The sequence below is a fragment of the Leptosomus discolor genome, chromosome 25 (assembly GCF_034619465.1).
Source record: "Leptosomus discolor isolate bLepDis1 chromosome 25, bLepDis1.hap2, whole genome shotgun sequence".
In the NCBI taxonomy this organism is placed as follows: domain Eukaryota; kingdom Metazoa; phylum Chordata; class Aves; order Leptosomiformes; family Leptosomidae; genus Leptosomus; species Leptosomus discolor.
In genome coordinates this window covers 3,413,950-3,436,303 of record NC_141415.1, presented here as the reverse complement: position 1 = coordinate 3,436,303, position 22,354 = coordinate 3,413,950, and the positions used below count along the sequence as shown (strand labels likewise).

General features: G+C 69.6%; 3 protein-coding genes across 3 annotated transcripts; 2 read left to right on the top strand and 1 right to left on the bottom strand.

The window, feature by feature from the left end:
• The first annotated feature begins 1,053 nt into the window (after positions 1–1,053).
• On the top strand, positions 1,054–2,720 carry TMEM98 (transmembrane protein 98). The gene is made up of 6 exons (XM_086478065.1): positions 1,054–1,184; positions 1,399–1,530; positions 1,823–1,856; positions 1,969–2,084; positions 2,170–2,229; positions 2,516–2,720. The coding sequence occupies exons 1-6, from the start codon at positions 1,054–1,056 to the stop codon at positions 2,718–2,720; spliced, it is 678 nt and encodes a 225-aa protein (XP_086334191.1).
• A 2,150-nt stretch (positions 2,721–4,870) lies between these two features.
• On the top strand, positions 4,871–11,698 carry GRN (granulin precursor). Its single transcript, XM_086478173.1, is given in 16 exon segments — positions 4,871–4,896; positions 5,955–6,059; positions 6,145–6,222; positions 6,324–6,408; positions 6,478–6,581; positions 6,680–6,821; positions 6,929–7,035; positions 7,806–7,911; positions 8,010–8,107; positions 8,615–8,842; positions 9,718–9,780; positions 9,782–9,946; positions 10,467–10,547; positions 10,549–10,695; positions 11,117–11,398; positions 11,690–11,698. Coding segments are annotated over 15 exon segments (1,785 nt in total). The 5' UTR covers positions 4,871–4,896; positions 5,955–5,969.
• Positions 11,699–11,999: 301 nt separating this feature from the next.
• On the bottom strand, positions 12,000–20,933 carry FAM171A2 (family with sequence similarity 171 member A2). The gene is given in 10 exon segments (XM_086478061.1): positions 12,000–12,055; positions 12,781–13,079; positions 13,081–14,056; positions 15,082–15,208; positions 15,415–15,531; positions 15,684–15,860; positions 15,968–16,126; positions 16,219–16,311; positions 17,911–18,138; positions 20,834–20,933. Coding segments are annotated over 10 exon segments (2,331 nt in total). The 3' UTR covers position 12,000.
• Positions 20,934–22,354: the final 1,421 nt, after the last annotated feature.

Genomic DNA, 22,354 nt, shown 5'->3' with positions numbered 1-22,354 from the left:
TCTGGCGGTGCCCACAGGGATCAGGCTCTGGGGGGGTCCCCACGGCCCCATAGGGATGGAATTCTGGGGGTGCCCACAGGGATCAGGCTCTGGGGGTCCCCACAGCCCCATAGGGATGGGATTCTGGGGGTGCCACAGGGATCAGGCTCTGGGGGGGTCCCCACGGCCCCATAGGGGTGGGATTCTGGGGGTTGCCCACAGGGATCAGGCTCTGGGGGGTCCCCACGGCTCCATAGGGATGGAATTCTGGGGGTGCCCACAGGGATCAGGCTCTGGGGGGTCCCCACAGCCCCATAGGGATGGGATTCTGAGGGTGCCCACAGGGATAAGGCTCTGGGGGGTCCCCACGGCTCCATAGGGATGGAATTCTGGGGGTGCCCACAGGGATCAGGCTCTGGAGGTCCCCGCAGCCCCATAGGGATGGGATTCTGGGGGTGCCCACAGGGATCATGAGGCTCTGGGGGTGCCCACGGCCCCATAGGGATGGGATTCTAGGGGTGCCCACAGGGATCATGAGGCTCTGGGGGTGCCCATGGCCCCATAGAGATGGGATTCTAGGGGTGCCCACAGGGATAAGGCTCTGGGGGGTCCCCACAGCCGCATAGGGATGGGATTCTGCGGGTGCCCACAGGGATCAGGCTCTGGGGGTCCCCACGGCCCCATAGGGACAGGGCTCTGGGGGTCCCCATGGCCCTATATGGCCCAGGCCTCGCTCTTCTCATCGCAGCTCCTGCCACTGCCCCGTGTCACCATGGCCGTGGTGCCAGGATGGGGGCAGCCCCCCCACATGGCGTGGCCAAATCCTGCTCCTGCACCCAGAATCACCCCTTCCCCCCAGTGCCACTGCCTCTGGAAGGACCTCCTGGGGCAGGGATCCATCTGTGGGTGACACCAGGTCCTGGCCAGGCATTTTGGGGTGCAGGGCTGGGGAAGGGGGGGGGGAGGAGAGCATCTGCAGGGTTCCCAGTCCCTCCCTGGTCCCCCCATCACCACAGACCCTGCTGTGCCGAGATGGCGCCAGACGCCTGAGCCACCCCCCGGTGGGGACCAGCCATGGAGACGGTCGTCATCGTGGCCATCGGGGTGCTGGCCACCATCTTCCTGGCATCTTTCGTGGCATTGGTGGTGGTCTGCCGGCAGCGGTACTGCCACCCCAAAGACCTCCGGCACCACTACGACACCAAGTGAGTGATCCTGCAGGGCTGGCACTGTCACCGTCCCCACCGGGTGACGGGGGGGGGTCAGGGAGGGATCCCAAACCCCATGGGCCTGGGGACAATGCTGGGGACATGTCCACCATCATCAGGGGGTTGGGGAGGTGGGGGGAGCCAGAGGAGGTGGCCCTGTCCCCTGGGGTGTCAGCCCTGTCCTCAGGGGTGTCCCCCATGTCCCCAACAGACCCATCGTGGACCTGATGGGGACCACTGAGACCCCATCAGAGCCCTCAGAGCTGGAGCTGGATGACGTGGTCATCACCAACCCCCACATCGAGGCCATCCTGGAGAACGAGGACTGGGTCGAGGACGCCTCGTAAGTGTGTGTCCCCCGCCCTCCAGCGTGCCCCATGCCCCCCCCTGCATGGGACCCCCATGCAGTGCCACCCCCACCCCCCCCCCCCAGCATGGAATGCTGGTAGCAGAGATTTGGGGGTCCCCAAGCCGTGGCTGATGCCAAGGGATGGTCCTCAAGCTCTTCTCTGGGTGGGAATGTCCCCAAGGGTCTGGGGGACACCAGGTGTAGGCAGGCAGGTGGGGGGGGGACACGAGGGGAGCAAGGATGGGGGGGGGTCCACCTGGATTCATGCCCTCCTCTCTCTCCGCAGGGGTCTGGTGTCCCACTGCATCGCCATCCTGAAGGTGAGTCCAGGGGGTGGCACTGGTGCCACCGTTGGCCGTGGTGGCACCGAGCACCCACCCATACCCCTCTCCCGTTGTGTCATGTGTGTCCGTCCCCCCCCCCCCGCTGCAGATCTGCCACACGCTGACGGAGAAGCTGGTGGCCATGACCATGGGCTCGGGCGCCCGCGTGAAGTCCCCCGCCAGCCTGGGGGACATCATCGTGGTGGCCAAACGCATCAGCCCCAGGTGATGGGGGTCCCGGGCCTCTGGGGGGGGCGGGGGTGGGGGTGTGATGGAAGTTGTCACCCGTTAACGCCGTCCCCGCCGGCAGGGTGGACGACGTGGTGAGATCCATGTACCCGCCGCTGGACCCCAAACTGCTGGACGCGAGGTGACGCCGGCGTGAGGGACGGGGATGCTCCCGGGGGGGGGGGGACACCCATGGGGGGGGGGGGGAGGGGGGGCACACACCCCACCAGTGCCAGCCCGTGCCACGCAGCTGGGGGGTGACTGCGGGGTGACCCAGCAGGGTGGGGCAGGGCGGGGGAGGGGGGGGGGGGGAACCTCCACACCCCCCCCCTTGTGCTGCAGAAGGGGAAACTGAGGCACGAGCCACTCTCCCAGTGGCAAAGCCGGCGCAGGGGCAGGGAGGTGACGAGGCCACCGTGTCCCCGCAGGGCGGCGGCGCTGCTGCTCTCGGTCAGCCACCTGGTGCTGGTGACCCGCAGCGCCTGCCGCCAGCCCGCCGCCCGCCACTGGGTCGAGCGCTCGCTGGCCGCCGCCGAGGAGCACATGGCCGTGCTGCGCCAGGCCGCCATGGCCACCGAGGGCGACCGCCCACTGGCCACCGAGGCCCTCCGGCAGGAGCAATCGGCCATCTGAGACGCCCCCCACCCCCCCCACCCCAGCACCCCTCCTGGGGAATAAAGCCCCTGAGATGTGTGACCCCCCCCACCCCCCCCATCATGGGGGGGTCTCGGTCTGACTTGGCTCTGTGGTTTTTGGCTCCAGAAGGGGTGGTTGGGGGGGGGGGGGTCTGGGGAGGGGGGGGAGTGGAGGAGGATGAGGGGGTTTGGAGGGGATTGGGGGAGGGAGGTTGGGAGTTTGGAGGGGATTCGAGGGGTCTCGGGGGTTTGGCGGGGGGGGTAGGGGAGGCTTGGAGGACTTTAGGGGGGGTTGAAGGGGGTTTGGGGGTTTGGCAGGGATGTTGTGGGGGTTGGAGGGGAGTTTAGGGGGGATTTGGGGGGGCTTGGGGGTTTGGCAGGGCGCTTGGGGGAGGTTGGGATTTGAGGGGGTTGGGACGGCTGTGGGGGTGGGAGTTTAGGGGGGTCTCGGGGGTTTGGCAGGGGGGGTAGGGGAGGCTTGGAGGACTTCATGGGGGGTTGAAAGGGGTTTGGGGGTTTGGCAGGGAAGTTGTGCGGGTTGGAGAGGAATTTAGGGGGGGGCTTGGGGGTTTGGCGGGGGGGGTAGGGGAGGCTTGGAGGACTTTATGGGGGGTTGAAGGGGGTTTGGCAGGGACTTTGCGGGGGTCGGCAGGGAGTTTAGGGGGGATTTGGGGGGCTTGAGCGTTTGGCAGGGACTTTTTGGGGGGTTGAGGGGAGTTTAGGGGGGCTTGGCAGGGACTTTGTGGGGGTTGGAGAAGAGTTTAGGGGGGCTTGGGGGTTTGGCAGGGAGTTTGTGGGAGGTTGAGGGGATTTGAAAGGGTTGGGATGGCTGGGGGGTGGGAGTTTAGAGGGGGTTTGGCAGGGACTTTAGGGGGACTTAGGGGGGATTGGGGGGGGCTCAAGGGTTTGAGGAGGGGTTAGGAGAGGTTTGGGGCAGCTTGGAGGAGGTTGGGGTGATTTGGGGGACATTGAGGGGATTAGGAAGGCTGGGGGGGGTTGGAGCTATGGTCGGGGGGGATTTGTGGGGTTGGAGGGGGGATTTGGGAGGGGCTCGGGGGTTGGCAGGGGGGTTAGGGAAGGTTTGGGGGTGACTTGGAGAAGGTTGGGGGGATTTTGGGGACATTGAGGGGGTTAGGAAGACGGGGGGTATGAGTTTAGGGAGGTTGAGGGGGTTGAAGGGCATGTGGGACTTTGGCAGGGACGTTGCAGGGTTTGGGGGGGTTGGAGGGAGGTTTAGGGGGGATTTGGAGGGACTTAGGCAGTTTGGCAGGGGGTTGGGGGACATTGAGGGGGTTAGGAAGGCTGGGGGGGGTGGGAGTTTAGGGGGGTTGAGAGGATTTGGGGGTCTGGTATGGGGGGCTGGGGGGGGTTGCAGGGATTTGGAAGTGCCTTTGGGGGGTGGGAGTTTAGGGAGGGTTGGAGGGGGCTTGGGGTTTGGACGGGGGGGTGGGAGCATTTGGGGTCTTGTGGGGAGTTGGGAGGGGATTTGGGGGGGCTTGGGGGTTTTGCAGGGGCATGGGGAAGGCTGGGAGGCTTGGGGAGGATGGTGGGGGTGGAGGGGGTTGGGGGATTTAGAAGGGGCTTGGGGGGCTTGGGAGTTTCGGGGGGGGTGGAAGGAGTTTGGGGGGGTTGGTGGCTTGGGGGGGGGGTTGCAGGGGCTTGGGGGTTTAGTTGGGTGGTGTTTGGAGGGGGTGGAATGGTCTGGGGAAGATTGGGGGGGGGGGGGGGGTACTGCCCGCCACAGGAGCGAGGCCCTGAGGGGGCCGCAGGGTGCAGCCCCAGCGCGGGGCGAGGCCCCGTGCCCCGGAGAGGGGCTCCGCGCCCGGCCACGGGGGTGCCAGCTGGGGGGGGGGGGGGGCAGAGCAGTGGGGTGACACCCCCCCCCCCCCAACCCGGGCTGAGGCCCCGCAAACTCATCGCACTCAGCCCCCGGGGGGGGGGGGGGGGCGGTCATGTGGCCCGGCGTCACGTGACGGGAGAGGGCGGGGTAAGGGGTAAGGGTGAGGGGGCTGTGCTCCCCGCCCCCTTTCCCTCAATTGGCCAATGAGAAGGCGGCGAGCGAGGCGGTGGACCAATGGGAGGGCGGGGGTGGGGCTTTGCGGCTGGCCGTGCACAGCGACCCTGGCGGCTGGGGCTGGGAGCGGGGCAGGGACCGGGAGCGGGACCGGGAGAGGGTACGGGCCGGGGGGGCACCGGGAATACTGGGAGTCCCTGGGGCCACTGGGGAGCACTGGGAGGTACTGGGGGCACTGGAAGTCCTTAGGGCACTGGGTGGGAATCCCGAGGGCACTGGGAATACTGGGAGGTCTTGGGGGCATTGGGAGTCCCTGGGGGCACTGGGAGATACTGGGGGTAACTGGTGGTCATGGGGAGTTCTGGGAGGTGCTGGGAGTCACGGGGAGCACTGGGGTCCGCGCCCTGCGTGTCCCTGCGGAGGCCGTGGGGAGGGCCCAGCCCTGCTCTGGGGGGTCCCCGGGGGTGGGGGAGGGCAGTGCAGTGACACCGAGGGGTCGGGGCCCCCCCCTGTCCCCAGCCCGGGGTCCCACATCGGGTCCCCGGGGGCGGTGACACCCACACACCCCCACACCCCCACACACAGCTTGTCCCAGCAGCGTGGGGGGCTGTGGAGGCCCGGCTCTGCCTCAGTTTCCCCACCCGGGGTGGGAGCCGGGGAGGGACGGGGACGGGGACGGGGACGGACAGCACACCCCCCCTCCCGTGGGTCAGGGCGCTGCACCCACAGGTGCGGGGGGGGAGGGGGGTGTCGCGCCACGCGGGGAAAGGGAAGTGAAAGTGATTGTGGAAGTGGGTGCCGGGGGGGGGGGGGGGGGTGCAGGGCGTCCTGGGGGGGTGCGAACTCGGCGGAGGGGGTGCGGGACAGCCCTTAGTACCCATGGGTGCTGGCCTGGGGGGGCTTCCCCCCCCCAAACGGCGGTGTTGGCTTCCTGCGCCGCGGGGAGATGTTATCGGGGTGCTGCGGGCGGCGGTTGGGTGCCAGACACCGCAGCGCCCCCCCCCCCCCCCCCCCCAGCACCCTGAGGTGCTCCCCCCGGGGTCGGGGGGGGTGTCAGGACTTTCCCAACACATGGCCGAAAGGGGAAGCAAGACCCGGGGGGGGGGGGGGGGGGGTTGTGCTGGGACAGAGACCTCCCCCACGCACACACCCGCCTCGGTGAGTGGGGAAACTGAGGCACAGCAGTGCCTTGCGGGGGGGTGGATCCGCTGCCTACAGGTGCCCCGTAGTGCCATGAGGACCCTCCTGCCGCTGTGGCTGGCCCTGGTCGGAGCCGGCGCCTGGCTACGATGCCCCGAGGGGCAGCCATGCACCGCCATCCCGGTGAGTGCCCAGGGTTGGGGGGTGGGTACGGGGGGTTGCCCCACCGGTGGGTAACCCCCTCCCTATAACACCCCCCCCCCCCCAGGTCCTGCCCACCAGCAGCGCGGTGGTGTGCCAGGACGGCTCGTCCTGCCCCGCTGGAGCCAGCTGCCCGCTGCCAGAGGTGAGCTTGCCCCCCCCCCGTGCCTCAGTTTCCCCTCTCTGCCGTTTTGGAGGGGCTTTCCCCTCCCGCAGCCCTCCCACCCCCTCCTTGTCTCTTCCCAGGGGGTCCCCTGTGCTGGCGGCCACCGCTGCTGTCCCCGAGGGTCCCGCTGCAGCGCTGATGGCGAATCCTGCATCCTGTCCCCAGGTATGGGGGGGCCACGTGTGGGTGGGGGGACACGGGGGTCCCTCATCACCCCATCCCCAATCTCCGCAGCCCCTCGTGCTGTCCCCTGTCCCGACGGACAGTCCGAGTGTCCCGATGATGCCACATGCTGCGTGACGGCCAGCGGCGCCTGGGGGTGCTGCCCCATGCCCCAGGTACAGGGAGGGGGGGATGGAGACACGGGGACATTACACTGGGGGGGGGGGACACATCATGTGGCCACCGCTGTGACCAGCGAGTCTGGCACCCGCAGGCCTCGTGCTGTGCCGACAAGGTGCACTGCTGTCCCCACGACACCGTCTGCGACCTGGCCCACGGGCGCTGCCTGTCACCCGCCGGTGACATCCCCCTGGGCACCACCTTCCCCGCCTGGAAGCGCCAGCCCCCTGCACCAGGTAAGGGGTGTCACCCCCCCCCCCCCCCACTCCGGAGGGTGGGGTACCCTTCTCGCTGTCTCCCCGGAGGGGACACGGTGACGCTGTGTCCGTGCGTGTCCCCACAGCCGCGCTGCGCCAGGTGCTGTGCCCCGACGGCCGCTCGGCGTGTCCCAACGGTTCGACCTGCTGCCAGCTGCCCTCGGCCCAGTACGGCTGTTGTCCCCTGCAAAACGTGAGTGCTGGTCCCACCCCGGGCACCCCAAGCCACCCACCCCTCAGTGGGCACCCTGTACCAGGCACCCCATGCCCACCAACCCACACTGCGCAGCCCCTCCCAAGGACCCCTTGCCGGGCAGCCTGTATCAGGCACTGGGTCCCAAGCCCCCCATACTGGTCGCCCTATGCCAGCTGCCCCGTACTGGGCACCCTGTCCTGGCAGCCCATACTGAGCACCCCATGTTGGGCACCCTGTCCTGGGCACCCCATACCACACACCTTGTCCTGGGCACCCCATGTTGGCTGGGCACCCTGCACTGAGCACCCCGTGCCAGGCGCCCAGTACCGGTCTCCCCCTTGCAGGCTGCCCCATACTGAGCACCCCATGCTGGGCACCCTATCCTGGGGCACCCCATGTTGGGCACCCACTTACAGACACCCTTTGCCAGGTGCCCTATGCTGATCACCCCACACCAGGCACCCTATCCTGGGCACCCCGTGTTGGTTGGGCACCCAGCACTGAGCACCCCCTGCCAGGTGCCCCGTGCTGAGCGCCCCTTGCTGGGCACCCTGTCCTGATCACCCTACGTCAGGCACCCAGCGCTGGGCACCCCATGCCATGCACCCCATCCTGGGCACCCTGTATCGGGCGCCCAGTGCCAGGCACCCCATATCGCACACCGCACACCCCACACCAGCAGCCCACCCCGTCCTTGGCCCCGCTGGGACCCCCGGGGCGGGCAGGGGTCCGGCGGGCACCGATGGCGGGCTCTCCCCCTGGCGCAGGCGGTGTGCTGCGGCGACGGGCAGCACTGCTGCCCGCAGGGCACGACCTGCGACCTGGAGCGCTCCACCTGCACGTCAGCACGGCCCCTGGCATCCCTGCCCGAAGGTGAGGACCCCCCCCCCCCGCCCCAGCCCCGGGGGGTGGCCACCCCCTGTCCCAGCCCAGGGAGTGGGGGACGTGCTGGCTCGGACTGTCCTCCCCAGCTCGTGACGTGAAGTGTGACGAGGAGACGAGCTGCCCCGATGGGAACACGTGCTGCCGGCTGAGCTTGGGGTCCTGGGGGTGCTGCCCGCTGGAGGAGGTACGGGGGGGTTGGCCCCTGGGAGGAACGAGGGTGGGGGTCCCCTGTGCCCCCTGGGACAGGCAGGTGTCCCCTATCCCGTGGCCACCCTGTACTGGGCACCTGTATCGGGATGAGGACAGATGTCCCCTGTCCCCCAGGAGGGATGTGGGCAGCCCAGGGCTCCCACCCCTGCAATGTCCCACTGGGCTGGGGGGTGACACTGGACCCCATTGCTGGCCCCCGAATCAGACCCCCTCTGCTAACAGGAACCAGTTTGGGACTGGGTGGCGGGAGGTGATGAAGGGGCACAAGGCCACCAGGATGCTCAGGGACCTTCGTGTGTCCCACTGTGGGGGGACAGAAGGGGCGAGGGGGCCCATATTCCCCCCAAAGCAGGGGGATGGGGGGGGGACAGGGGACAAGGGAGGGCAGGGGCACGGTTTGTCTCCCGGAGGTCCCCAGGCATGGAGCTGGGGGTCCCAGGGTGCTGCCTGGGCTCAGTCCCCCCTGTTCTTGCCCCCCCAGGCCGTCTGCTGCCCCGACCACGTGCACTGCTGCCCCCAGGGCTACACCTGCGACCCCACGGCGGGCAGCTGCCTGCAGGAGGGGGGGGGTCGCCAGCCCTGGGTGCGCAAGACCCCCGCGCTGTCCCGGCAGGGGGACGTGAAGTGTGACGAGGAGACGAGCTGCCCCGATGGGAACACGTGCTGCCGGCTGAGCTCGGGGGCCTGGGGGTGCTGCCCGCTGGAGGAGGTACGGGGGGGTCCTGCCCACGGGGACAGGGGCTCCCAATATGGGGACAAGGACATGCAGGGGGTCTGCAGTGGGGTGGAGAGCTGGGGTGGGCATCCAGGCGAGTGGGGGGTCCTGGCCTGGACTGAGACCAGGGGGGACCCACGGTGTCTTTGTCGGGGGGCACAGGGCTCAAGAGACCCTGAAAAGCCCGAGCACATGACCTGGGGATATGGGGGGTGTCAGGAGGGCAGTGCCATCTCCTGTCCCCCAGGACAGACCCACTCTTGCCCCACAGGATGGGGCAGATGTGCCCTGGGTGGGACAACGGCCAGTGTCTCCTGTCCCTAAGGAGGGAAAAAGGCTGATATTCCCTGTCCCCCCGAAGGGGCGATGCCAGGTGTCCCCTGTGCCCTGGGCGGGATGAGGGCAGATGTCCCCTGTCCCCCAGGAGGGATGATGCCAGATGTCCCCTTGCTCCTTGAAGGACCAGGGCAGATGTCCCCTGTCCCCCAGGAGGGATGTGGGCAGGCCAGGGCTCCCACCCCTTCAATGTCCCACTGGGCTAGGGGGTGACACCGGGCCCCATTGCTGGCCCCCCAGTCAGACCCCCTCTGCTAACAAGAACCAGTTTGGGACTGGGTGGCGGGAGGTGATGAAGGGGCACAAGGCCACCAGGATGCTCAGGGACCTTTGTGTGTCCCACTGCAGGGGGACAGGAGTGGTGGGGTGTCCCATATCCCCCGCAGAGTGGGGATGAGACAGGCTGGGATGGGGGGGACAGGGGACGAGGGAGGGCAGGGGCACGGTTTGTCTCCCGGAGGTCCCCAGGCATGGAGCTGGGGGTCCCAGGGTGCTGTGTGGGCTCAGCCCCCCCTGTTCTTACCCCCCCCCAGGCCGTCTGCTGCCCCGACCACGTGCACTGCTGCCCCCAGGGCTACACCTGCGACCCCACGGCGGGCAGCTGCCTGCAGGAGGGGGGGGGGTCGCCAGCCCTGGGTGCGCAAGACCCCCGCGCTGTCCCGGCAGGGGGACGTGAAGTGTGACGAGGAGACGAGCTGCCCCGACGGGAACACGTGCTGCCGGCTGAGCTCGGGGGCCTGGGGGTGCTGCCCGCTGGAGGAGGTACGAGGGGGTTGGTTCCTGGGAGGAACGAGGGTGGGGGTCCCCTGTGACCTCAGGGACAGGCAGGTGTCCCCTATCCCCTGGGCACCCTGTACTGGACACGTGTACTGGGATGAGGAGAGGTGTCCCCTGTCCCCCAGGAGGGATGTGGGCAGCCCAGGGCTCCCACCCCTCTGATGTCCCCCTGGGCTAGAGGGTGACACCGGGCCCCGTTGCTGGCCCCCCAGTCAGACCCCCTCTGCTAAATGGGAGCAGTTTGGGTCTGGGTGGCGGGAGGTGATGAAGGGGCACAAGGCCACCAGGATGCTCAGGGACCTTCGTGTGTCCCACTGCAGGGGGACAGCAGTGATAGGGGGTCCCATATTCCCCCCAGAGTGGAGATGAGGCAGGCTGGGATGGGGGGGACAGGGGACAAGGAAGGGCAGGGGCACGGTTTGTCCGCTGGAGGTCCCCAGGCATGGAGCTGGGGGTCCCGGGGGGCTGTCCGGGTTCTAGCCCCCCCCGTTCTTGCCCCCCCCAGGCCGTCTGCTGCCCCGACCACGTGCACTGCTGCCCCCAGGGCTACACCTGCGACCCCACGGCGGGCAGCTGCCTGCAGGAGGGGGGGGGGTCGCCAGCCCTGGGTGCGCAAGACCCCCGCGCTGTCCCGGCAGGGGGACGTGAAGTGTGACGAGGAGACGAGCTGTCCCCAGGGGAGCACTTGCTGCCCGCTGAGCTCGGGGGCCTGGGGGTGCTGCCCGCTGGAGCAGGTATGGGGGGGGTCCGGGGGGGGGGGCTGTACGGGGGGGCGGGGGGAGCTGTACAAGAGCACAGGGGGTTGGAGATGAAATTGGGGGTTTTGGGGCAGAGTGGGGCTCTGGGGTGTGGCTGTTTGGGGACAACCAGGGCTGGGACACACACACACAGAGGGAGATGGGACCTCCCCCCCCCACCCCATCACTGCACCCCCTGCCGTGGGGGTCTCTGTGGGCACCTTGGGGACAGGGTCTGGCACAGCCCTGGGGCTGCTGCCGGGTGTGAGCAGGGCTGGGAGGGGGAGTACATGAGGTTGGGGGGGGGGGGGGGGGGGGGCAAGATGGCACCAGGGCACCCAGACGCTTGGGTCCCCTGGGTACCTGGACACCTGGGTCCCACCAGCTGTTCCCCCCATCCCCCTTCTCCCCCCCCCAGGCCGTCTGCTGCAGGGACCACCAGCACTGCTGCCCCCGGGGCTACACCTGCAACGTGGCCACCCAGAGCTGCGAGAAGCTGCTGGCACCCACCCCGCTGCTGCGAGCACCCACGGCCCCCCTCCAGGCACCCTCCCCCCGACTCCGGACCCCCGCCCCGCTGCGAGCCGCCAGCACCCAGCCGGACGCCGCGGTGCCCTGCGATGCTGCCCACTCCTGCCGCGGTGGGCAGAGGTGCTGCCGGAGCCGGGGGGGCTCCTGGGGGTGCTGCCCCTTCAGCCAGGTTAGTGGGGGGGGCGCCAGGGTGGGGGTCTGGGTGGCATCACCCCCCCGCAATTCCCCCACCACCCCCCATCCCGTATCTCTCCGCAGGGCTCCTGCTGCTCCGACGGCCGTCACTGCTGCCCCGGGGGGTCCCGTTGCACTGGGGGGGGCTGGGGATGCAGCCCCCAGCGCTGGGATCTCCCTGCACCCCACAGGGTGCTGCTCTGATGTCCCTGGGGACCCTCCCCTCTGGTGCCACCACCCCAATAAAAGGTTTCCAGGACAAACCCTCTCCCCTGGCTCCTTGTAGGGAAACTGAGGCAGGAAGCTGAGACCTGGGGGGGTTTTCTTTGTTTTTTAATATATTAATGCCATCTAACGAACAGGCAGGGACGTGCAGGCAGGCACAGGCAGCGGCTCCCTGCCCAGCCCGGTCGGGGCAGGCAGTGCCCAAAGGGGGGGGGTCCCCATGTCCCCCACCACCACCAGCCCAGCCCCCGCTGGCCCCTCTTCATCCTCGCCACGTAGAAAACGTTTAGAAACACAATTAAAATCCAAAGCCAAGGTGGGGTGAGGGGGAGACGAGGTTCGGAGGAGGGGGTACAGGGTCCCCCCCAGCTCCTACTGCAGCTTGGAGGCACCGCTGGCCCGGGGGGCACTGCCGGCCCCCCCTGCCCTGCAGGGACACAAGTGGGGACATGCCTCAGGACTTGGGGGACACACACACACATGCAGTTCTCACACATCCCCCCCAAAAGACAGAGAGGTGAATGGCAATGTCAAGGTAGGGGGGGGACACACGGGCAGCAGGACCCCATGTGGCAAAGGCCAGTGACACGGGGGAAGGGGGTGGCACAATACCCAGGGGTGTCCCAAGCACATAGGGACACAGGTGACCTGGGGCTTGTCCCTCTGCCCCCTCCCCTGGATGGGGCAGGGTGGGATGTGAATGGTGGGAGGGGGCAGTGGCAGGACACAGTGACGGTGGCCGGATGGGATGGTGGCCGGATGGGATGGTGGTGGCAGGATGGGATGGTGGTGGGACAAGATGGGGCTGGATGGGACAGGGTGGTGGCAGGAGAGGATGACGGTGGCATGGGACGGTGGTGGGATAGGACAGGGACAAGAGAAGATGGTGGCAGGATGGCGTGGTGGGATGGGATGGGGCTGGATGGGGTGAGGGGAAGGGGGGCTGGTGGCAGGATGCGATGGTGGCGGGATGAGATGGTGGCTGGATGCGACTGTGGTGGGACGGGACAGGACAGTGGCAGGAGAGGAGGGTGGTGGGATGGGACAATGGCAGGGCATGATGACAACAGCAGTGTCCCCACCATCCCACCACCCCCCCCCCCTCCCACGACATGACACCCCCCCCCACCGCCACCCCCCCCCACCACTCACTTGACGTTGAAGACCATCAACGGCCGCTCCTCCCGCTTCTGCCAGGGGCTTTTACGGTCGCCCCCCTCGTCGCCCCCCTCGCCCGCCTCCGCCAGCGCCTCCTCCTCGGGGCTGGTCAGGGAGTCACGGGGGGCTTCGCTGGCACTGCTGCGCCCGCTGCCCCCCCCTCGCCGCCCCCCGCTCCCCGCTTCCAGCAAGGGGGCCAGCGAGCTGTCCTCGGGGGAGGCGACGGGAAGGGGGGGTCGGGTCCCTCCATCCTCCCCCCCACTGCCGACTCCCCGGGGGAGGCGGGGGGGGGGGCGCGGGGCCGGACCCCCTCTCGCTGCCCTGCAGATCGATGTAGGAATGGCGGACCTGGGAGGAACGGCCATCCAAGGAGACGAACCAAGCTCTCGGAGGGGGGGGACCCCCTAATTCTAATAACTGCTGCCCCGCCAGCGCCTGCAGCTCCCCGTTGAGCTGCGCCACCGCCGACCCGTCCAGCAGCACCGGGATGGCCACCGAGCCGCTCACCGGTTGGGGGGCACGAGCCCCCCCCCAGTTTTCCCCTTCCTCGAAGGGTGGCCCAGCGGACGGGGCGGGCGGCGGGGCGGCCGTCGCTGCCGTCGAACCGGGTCCCCCGTCGGTTTCGGGGGGACCCTCCGGTTCACCGGGGGCCAAGCGCATGTAGCGGGCAGGGATGAGGAGGGTGGGCATCACCCCCCGGTAGACATCCTCCGGCCCCCCACCCCGGTCCAGGGGGCCGCAGAGGAGGAGCGGACCCGGGGGGGCCAGCGAGGGTGGGCGAGGGGGGGGCTCAGGCAGCGGGTGCTCGGTTGGCTGCCCCCCGTAACGGGTAAAGACCGGGGGCGAGGGGGGCCGGGGGGGGAAAGCGGGGGTCCCCCGGGGATGCTCGTCCGGCGGCTGCAGCCCATCCACCGAGCGGGCGGCCCTGAGGCCGAAGGCTTCACCGGGGCGCCCATAGTCCTCCGGCGCAGGGGGCTGGCGGCGGCGGGGGGCCAGGGTGCCGGCGGGGGTCCGGGGTCCGGCACGGAGCTGAGGGGGAGCCGGCGGTTGGAAGAAGTCCGGCCGGGCGGTGGGGAGGTCACGGGTAGAGGGGGGTAACCCAGGGGTGGGGATGTCGGTGTCCCCCCCCGAGGACGCCGTCTCCAGGTGGCTGCCCCCGCAGAGGAGGTCCAGCTGGGACACCGAGGTGGCCTGGTCCCGCCGAGCGGCGTCCAGCGGCCCCGGCAGCGGCAGCTTGCGGTGCTGGGCCCGCGGCTTCAGGCACCGCCGCCTGCGGGGAGACGGTGGTGGGGGTCACCCCACGGAAGAAGGGGGGGGGGGGGGGGGGGGGGGGGCTGGGGTGTCCCCCACCCCACCAGGCTCCCCCACCCGCTGTAAGGTGCACCCAGGGGTGCCAGGGGGTGGTGGGCCATCCCAAAGCCACCCATAGGGCACTCAGGGGTGGTGGGCCACCCCAAAGCCAGCCACAGGTCACCCAGGGGTGCTGGAGAGTGGTGCCGCCCCCCCCAAAAGCCAGCTATAGGGCACCACCCAGGGGTGCCAGGGGGTGGTGGGCCATCCCAAAGCCACCCACAGGGCACTCAGGGCTGGTGGGCCACCCCAAAGCCAGCCACAGGTCACTTAGGGGTGCTGGAGAGTGGTGCCCCCCCCCCCCCCCAAAAGCCAGCTATAGGGCACCACCCAGGGGTGCCAGGGGGTGGTGGGCCATCCCAAAGCCACCCATAGGGCACTCAGGGGTGGTGGGCCACCCCAAAGCCAGCCACAGGTCACCCAGGGGTGCTGGAGAGTGGTGCCACGCCCCCCCCCCCCCCCAAAAGCCAGCTATAGGGCACCACCCAGGGGTGCCAGGGGGTGGTGGGCCATCCCAAAGCCACCCACAGGGCACTCAGGGCTGGTGGGCCACCCCAAAGCCAGCCACAGGTCACTTAGGGGTGCTGGAGAGTGGTGCCACGCCCCCCCCCCCCCCCCAAAAGCCAGCTATAGGGCACCACCCAGGGGTGCCAGGCGGTGGTGGGCAACCCCAAAGCCAGCCATAGGGCACCCAGGAGTGCTGGAGAGTGGTGGCCCCCACCCCAAAGCCAGCTATAGAGCACCCAGGGGTGCCAGGGGATGGTGGCTCCCTGCCCCTGCCAGCTATAGGGCACCCAAGGGCTCCAGGCAGGCAGTGTCCGCCCCTGTCCCCCCCGCCCCCCATAGCCAGCTATAGGGTGCCCAGTGGTGTGTGCATGCCCCCCCCAAGCTGTAGCTGGGACCCCAGGGGTGCTGGGTGTGGGGGGAGCGTGGGGGGGTACTGACCTGCAGTAGTAGATGAGGAGGCAGAGGAGGATGAGGACGAGCAGGGCCAGGGCGCCCAGGATGGTGAGCAGGAAGATGGTGTGGTAGGTGGTGATGTCCGTCACACCCGCCGCCATCGCCACCAGCCCTGGGGGACGAGGGGGGGTCAGACAGGGCATGGGCATCCATCCCTCCCCCCGCCTCCCCGAGCATCCCAGGGGCTGCACCCACCAGCACCCCATGGGATGGGTGTCCTTCACCCCCAGACACTCACACACAACCCTCCATTCAGCTGGGGTGCTGCCACCAGGACAGGGCGACCCAGGCTGGGGGCACCCATGGGTGTCACCCTACCTGTGCTGGGAGAGGGAAGAGCCGCTGCCCAGTATCCCAACTGGGAGGAGACGAAAGTCCAGTAGAGCTGCTGGCCTTCCTTACGGATCAGCCCCGTCCCATTACGCACCCACAGCCCTGCAGGGAGACACATCCGTGTGCCCCCATCCCTGGCGGGCTGAGACCCCCCCAAACTCATCACCCCCGCCGCCGCCATCCCCAGCAGGAGCTGTGCCACCTCTCTGCCCCCCCCCCCCCCCCCCCCGCCCCCCACCTCAACCAGCGCTCACCGCTCTTGGGGTCAAACCTCCAGGCTGGCACGCTGGTGGCCACCACGGGCCCGGCGTCAGGGGCCAAAGGGACGGAGAGATGGACGGGGCCGGCCAGCGGCACCTCCGTCCCGTTCCCGGTGAAGAGATGGACGCTGAGAGCCGCCACGGGCGCCAGCTCCAGCCAGGTGGCATTGGCTGCGGGGGACAAGCGACAAGGGGGGGGGACACACACACGTACATATGGGGTGGCCTCACGGGGTGTCCCCTCGCTCCCTACCCCAAGCCTCCCGGTGTCCCCGTACCGCTGCCGTCCTGCTCGGCGCCGAGGAAGGCGGGGAAGGCGCGGGCCAGGCTGGGGCCGGTGGCGGCGGTGAGGGAGGCGGCGAGTTGGCTGTACGTGGAGCTGCGGGGCAGGCGGGCTGCCCGCCGCGGGAACTGCGCCCACGGCTGCCCACGGGCACCTGGCGGGGACAAGGTGGGTGGCAGCACCCAGGGGTGATGGTGGTGCCACCCCCCCCCCCCCCCCTCCCCTGCTTCCAACCCCATCGCTCACCTGGGGATCCCAGGAGGATTTGGACCAGGTCCTCGTAGAGGATGAGGGTGGCGGGGCGCTCGGGGAGCAGGTAGAGGCTGATGGAGGCGTAGACTGCAAGGGCAGGGGGGGGGTGTGATGGGGGGACCCCAAAAATACCCCCCTCCCAGTCCCCCAGGTTGGGGGCGGGGCTGGGAAGGGAGGGAAGGGTGGGTGCTGGTGGGGAGAGGGGGTGACGGGCCCTGCAGAGCAGGTGGGGGCAGGGGGGGGAATAGGGCAGCAAGGGAGGGGGGATGGACGTGGGGACAGGGATGGACATGGAGACAGGGACAGGCAGCCCAGGCCTGGCCCGTCCATGCACGTCCCCAACCCTCACACACCCCATCCTTGCACACCCCCCACCCCCAGTCCTTGCACCCCCCCACCTCCCAGTCCCTGTGTGCCACCATGCCCATGCACACCCCAAATCCCCAGCCTCGCCCACCATGTGCACCCCCATTCCTGCACCCCCCCAACCCTGCACCCCATTCCTGTGCACGCCCATCCCTGTGCACCCCCAACACTGCACCGCTCCATCCCTGCACCCCCATCCTTACATACCCCAGTCCCTGCGCACCCCCCAACCCTGCACCCCTCCATCCCTGCACCCCTCCATCCCTGCACCCCCATCCTTACATACCCCAGTCCCTGCGCACCCCCCAACCCTGCACCCCTCCATCCCTGCACCCCTCCATCCCTGCACCCCCATCCTTACATACGCCAGTCCCTGTGCACCCCCCAACCCTGCACCCCTCCATCCCTGCACCCCTATCCTCATGCACCCCAATCCCTGTGCACCCCCAATCCCTGCACAACCCCCAACCCTGCACCCCCATCCCTGTACCCCCCACTCCTGTACCCCCCCATCTCTGCACCCCCAACCCTGAACGTCCCCCCCCCAGCTAAGCGCTCCCACGTGTCCCACCCCTCCCAGCAAGGTGACCCCATCGATGCCGCCCTGCTCTCCCCCCCCCGCCCCCCGTGATGGCCCTGGGGACAAGAGCTGGCGCCCAGCCCAGGGTGCCCCCCTGGCCCCCCCTCCTCAGGATGGGGTGACTTTGGGGCCACCAGGACATGGCTGTCCCCTCCCAAAAGGGACGAATCCCCCTCATACACCCGTCTGTAAGGGAACCCCCCCCCCCCAAAAGCCCTTTGGGGTCCCCAGGAAGGGACCAAAGGCCCCCAGTAAGGGATCAAGGACCCCCAGTGAGAGATTGCAGCCCCTCTCCCGCCCAGTAAGGGGGGAATGAGAGATCCCATTAAGGGCTTGGGCCCCCCTGTAAGGGACTGAGGCCCCCAGTAAGTGACCAGCATCCCCAGTAAGGGATCAGGGCCCCTGTAAGAGATCGGGGTCCCCCATAAGGAACCAAGTCCCACAGTGAAGACTGAGGGACCCCCCCATAAGGGTGCAGAGCCCTCCAGTAAAAGATTAGGGTCCCTCATCAGGGCTTGGAGCCCCCCAGTAAGGGATTTGGGTTCTCCAGGAACGAACTGGGAGCCCTCCATATGAGCTGCCCAGTCAGGCATCAGATGTCCCCCAGTAAAGGGCTGGGGTCCCCCATAAGTGTTCAGAGCGCCTCCCAGTAAGGCATTGTGTCCCCCCATCAGGGCTCAGAGCGCCCCCCAGTAAGGCGTTGGGGTCCCCCATCATGGCTGGGGGTCCCGGTCACTCACGCGGCAGCTTGTTGACGCGCCAGGGGACGGAGGTGGTGACGTAGCCGCGGCGGGCGGCGGTGACGAGGACCCAGGTGCCCAGGCGGTAGGGGACGGGCAGGACGCCGGTGCCCTCGTGGTCGGTGGTGCCGGCCGCCAGCGAGCTGCGGTTGCCGAAGACCTCCAGGGTGGCCTGGGCCAGCGGGGCCAGCGTCCCGCTCTCGTACACCTGCACCTTCAGCAGCACCTCTGCGGGGACACGGGTGACGCGTGGGTGCGGGCACGGGGCACCCCTTGTGCTGGTGGGTTCCCCCCCCTCAGCGTGACCTGGGGATGCGGGGGTGGGGGCAGCATCCCAGCAGGAGGTGGGACCTGTCCTGGTGGGTCATGGCCAGCATCTCAGCAGGTCACGGCCACCAGCCTGGTGGGTCGCGGGCACCATCCCAGCAGGGTGGTGGGACCCACCCTGGTGGGTCATAGGCGCCACCCCAGTAAGGTCACAGGTACCCTGCTGGCAGGTTTGTGGGCACCATCCCAGCAGGACAACGGGCACTGCCCTGGGGGGTGTGGGCACCCCCCCCCGTGCCCCTCTTTGTGCCCACCCGGTGCCCCCCCCTTGAAGCGGGTGGCCGTGGTGGGTTATTGCCCCAGGGCGCCATGCCCACGCCGGTGGGTGCACCCAGTCGTGTCCCCCGCCAAGATCCCCCACGGGAAGCCAGGCAGAGGCATTGCCCCTCGGGGTGCAGCTCACACATGTCACGAGTTTGGGGGGTCTCCACTCCAGCGAGCCCCACTGGCAGCCCAGGGACGGGTCCCCCACCCCAGTCCCCAATGCAGGGCATGGGTGGGCATGGCTGGGGGGGCACCCCACACCCTCCCGTGCCCCCGGCCCCCCCGTGCCAGAGCCGTCCTGCGCATGAGCCCTCAGCCCTTGGCAGCGGGCCCGGCTCAGGCGCCATCACCCTGGCAACGACCTCCTTCATCCGCGGCCCCGGGGGCTTTCGGGACCCCGTGTCCCCCCGGGCAGCATCCTGCCCCCCAAAAGCCCCCACACCGCTGAGCAAGCCAACACACAGCGCCCCCACCCCCACCCCCCCCCCCAGCCCAGATGTTTGCCCAGATGTGGCAAGAGGAGGAATTTGCAGCAACTGCTTCAGCCATGCGTTGGGGCGGGGGGGTGTCTGGCATGGGGAGAGGGGGACTGGGAGTGGTCCCCCCCCACATAGCAGGGACAGCCGGCACCCGGGGGGCAGGAATGTCGCCACGGCCACATGCCGGCCACCTGCAGCTGCTGGGGGACAGCTGGCACCAACGGCCACCCCTTTGTGTCCTCCGGAGATGGGGGACCAAGTGCCACCCCTAGCACGGGGGGCACAGGCATGGACCCCCCTCACACTCTCTGTCCCCATGGGCACAAGCCCCCACCATCACCAAAGGGGTCCCCAGAGGGTGGCACAGCCACCAAGGGGATGCTGGCACCCCACTGGTTTCCCAGTTCCTCCCAGTATGACCCCCACGGCTGCACGATGGGTGGCGGGGGGGTGCTAGGTCCCGGGGTGGGAGCGGGACCCGGGCGTCTGTCCCCCATGCCCCGTCACCGCTGTCACCCCACGGGGACAGACACGGGTGACGCCAGCCAGAGAGCTGAGCCAGCACAAGCAGGACGGGGCTGTGGCCGTGCAGGGTCAGGACCCCCTCACCCCACTGCCCCCCACCTCACCCCCCCGGGCACACCCCACCCTGCCACAGGGGCACTGCCAGGAAGGTTTGGGGTGCAGGCAGGGGTCACAGGGAGCCACAGGGACCCCAAAGTGGTAAGCTGCACCCCAGGGCCCACCCTGCCTCCCGGGAGCGGGCAGTGGTGCCTGCAATGGAGTAACCCCCACACCCTGCCCAGGATGCCCCCCTTCCCACCATCCTGCACCCCTGGGTGCTGCTCCGGACCCCCACCCACGCATCCACCCTCCTGTACTCCCTGGGCTGGCCCCCCACCCACCATGTTTCATCCCCTGGTGCTGCCCAGGACCCTATTGACCTACCTGCACCCCTGGCACTGCCCAGGACCCCCACCCACCATCCTACAACCCCCGGCCTAGGACCTCCACCCACCATGTTGCATCCCCTGTGCTGCCCAGGACCCCACCCACCCATCCACTATCCGGCACCCCCTGGCCTGCAATCCCCACCCACCCTCTTGCACCTCCAAGCTGTGCCCAGGACCCCCACCCACCCTTCTGCACGCCTTGGCCTGGGACCACCCCCACCCCTCCCACACCCCCAAGCTCCATCCACACCCCTCACCCACCGTCACGCACCCCACCGCCTGGGACCCCCACCCAACCTCCTCCACCCTCAAGCTCTTCCCAGGACCCCCTCCCACCTCCTTCACCCCTGCCCTGTGACCCCCACCCATCGCATTGCACCCCACGGCGCTGCCCAAGACCCCCACCCACCACCCTGCAACCCGTGGCCTAAGACCACCCCCACCCTCTTGCACCCCCTCCAAGCTCCCTCCACGACCCCCACCCACTCAGCTGCAACCCCCCGGCACTGCCAAGGACCCCCCCCCTCACACCCTCCTGCACCCTCAGGCGCCCCCCAGGACCCCCACCCAGCACCCAACGCCCGCCGGTGGCCAGAACCGCCCGGGGAGGGGGTAGACGGACCGACAGCCGGGGGGCGCAGACGGACGGACAGCCAGGGACAGCCGGACAGCCGGGGGGGGGACAGACTGACGCCAGCCGTGGGGGGGGGGGGGAGCCCGGGGGGGCCCGAGGCGGCTTGTCCGCGGCGGGATGGGGGTCAGGCAGGCGGGGATGGGGGAGGGGGGGGGATGATGGAGGGGCCGGCGGGGGTCAGGGCGGGGGTCGGGGCGGGTCGGGACGGGGGCGGGCGCCTCCCCCCGCCGCCGCCCGCCGCCCCCGCACACAAAGGCCGCTCTCACCGTGCGCTCCCGGCTCCGCCGCGCCCCGCGCCCGCCGCCCGCCCGCGGCCACCAGCAGCAGCAGCACCGGCAGCGGCGGCAGGAGGCGGCGGGGCCGCATGGTCGCTCCGCGCCGTTACCCCGCCATGCCCGGCCCGCCCGGCCCGGCCCGCTCCGCCCGCCGCCGCCGCCGCCGCGGGGACCGGGCTCCACCTGCCGGAGCCGCCGGGCACGGCCGCCCGCCCCGCCCCGGCACCGGCCCCCCACCCCTGGCACCGCCCCGGACCCCCGGACCCACCCCCGGCACCGCCCCGAGACCCGGCACCGGGACTCGGTACCACGGCCCGGATCCCCGGCTCTGACTCCGGTACCGGCACCGACCGCATTACGGCACCGGCATCCCGGCACTGACCCCGGTACCGGCACCCATCCCCCGGTACCGTCACCCATCCCCCGGTACCGTCACCCATCCCTCGGTACTGGCACCGGCATCCCGGCACTGACCCCGGTACCGGCACCCGACCCCCGTACCGGCACCGGCCCCCTGGCACTGACCCCGGTACCGGCACCCATCCCCCGGTACCGTCACCCATCCCCCGGTACTGGTACCGGCACCCCGGCACTGACCTCGGTACTGGCACCCATCCCCCGGCACCGGCATCCCGGCACTGACCCCGGTACCGGCACCCATCCCCCGGTACCGACACCGGCATACCGGCACTGACATCAGTACCGGCACCCATCCCCCGGCACCGGCATCCCGGCACTGACCCCGGTACCGGCACCTATCCCCCGGTACCGGCACCAGCATCCCGACACTGACCCCGGTACCGGCCCCCCACCCCCGGCACCACCCCGGACCCCCGGACCCACCCCCAGCACCACCCCAACACTCAGCACCGGGACTCGGTAACGCACCGGCCCCCCAGCACCGACCCTGGTACCGGCACCCATCCTCCGGTACCGACACCGGCCCCCCAGCACTGACCCCGGTACCGCCACCCATCACCCCGTACCGACACCAGCATCCCGGTACTGACCCCGGTACTGGGACTCAGTATCGCACCAACATCTCGGCGCTGACCCCGGTATCGGCACCGACTGCAGTACAGCACCGGCATCCTTGCACTGACCCCGGTACCGGCACCAACACCCTGTACCCACCCCCGGTACCACCCCGAGCCCCCGGTACCGCACCGGCATCCTGGTGCTGACCCCAGCACCAACACACGGTAGCAGCACCGGTATCCCAGGACCCACCCCCGGTACCAGCACCGACTCCCAGTACCACGACCTCCAGCATCAGCTCCCGGTACGACACCAGCATCCCCAGTACCAGCACTGACATCCACCCCCAGTGCCGGCACCCACCCCTGTACCGCACGGGCATCCCAGCACCGACCCCAGTACCACACCAGCCCCTTGGCACTGGCACCCCAACACCGCCACCGCACCTGCTGTGCCGAGTCCCACAGTCCCTGGGGCACCCCACGAGGGGGTCCCCACAGGCACCCCCTGCCCCTATTCCCCCTGCGTGTGGCC

Coding starts and splice junctions, on each gene's coding strand:
- TMEM98 (XM_086478065.1), top strand. CDS start 1,054: ATGGAGACGGTCGTCATCGTGGCCATCGGGGTGCTGGCCACCATCTTC. Junction 1,531..1,822: donor GACTGGGTCGAGGACGCCTC/GTAAGTGTGTGT, acceptor CTCTCTCCGCAG/GGGTCTGGTGTCCCACTGCA. Junction 1,857..1,968: donor ACTGCATCGCCATCCTGAAG/GTGAGTCCAGGG, acceptor CCCCCGCTGCAG/ATCTGCCACACGCTGACGGA.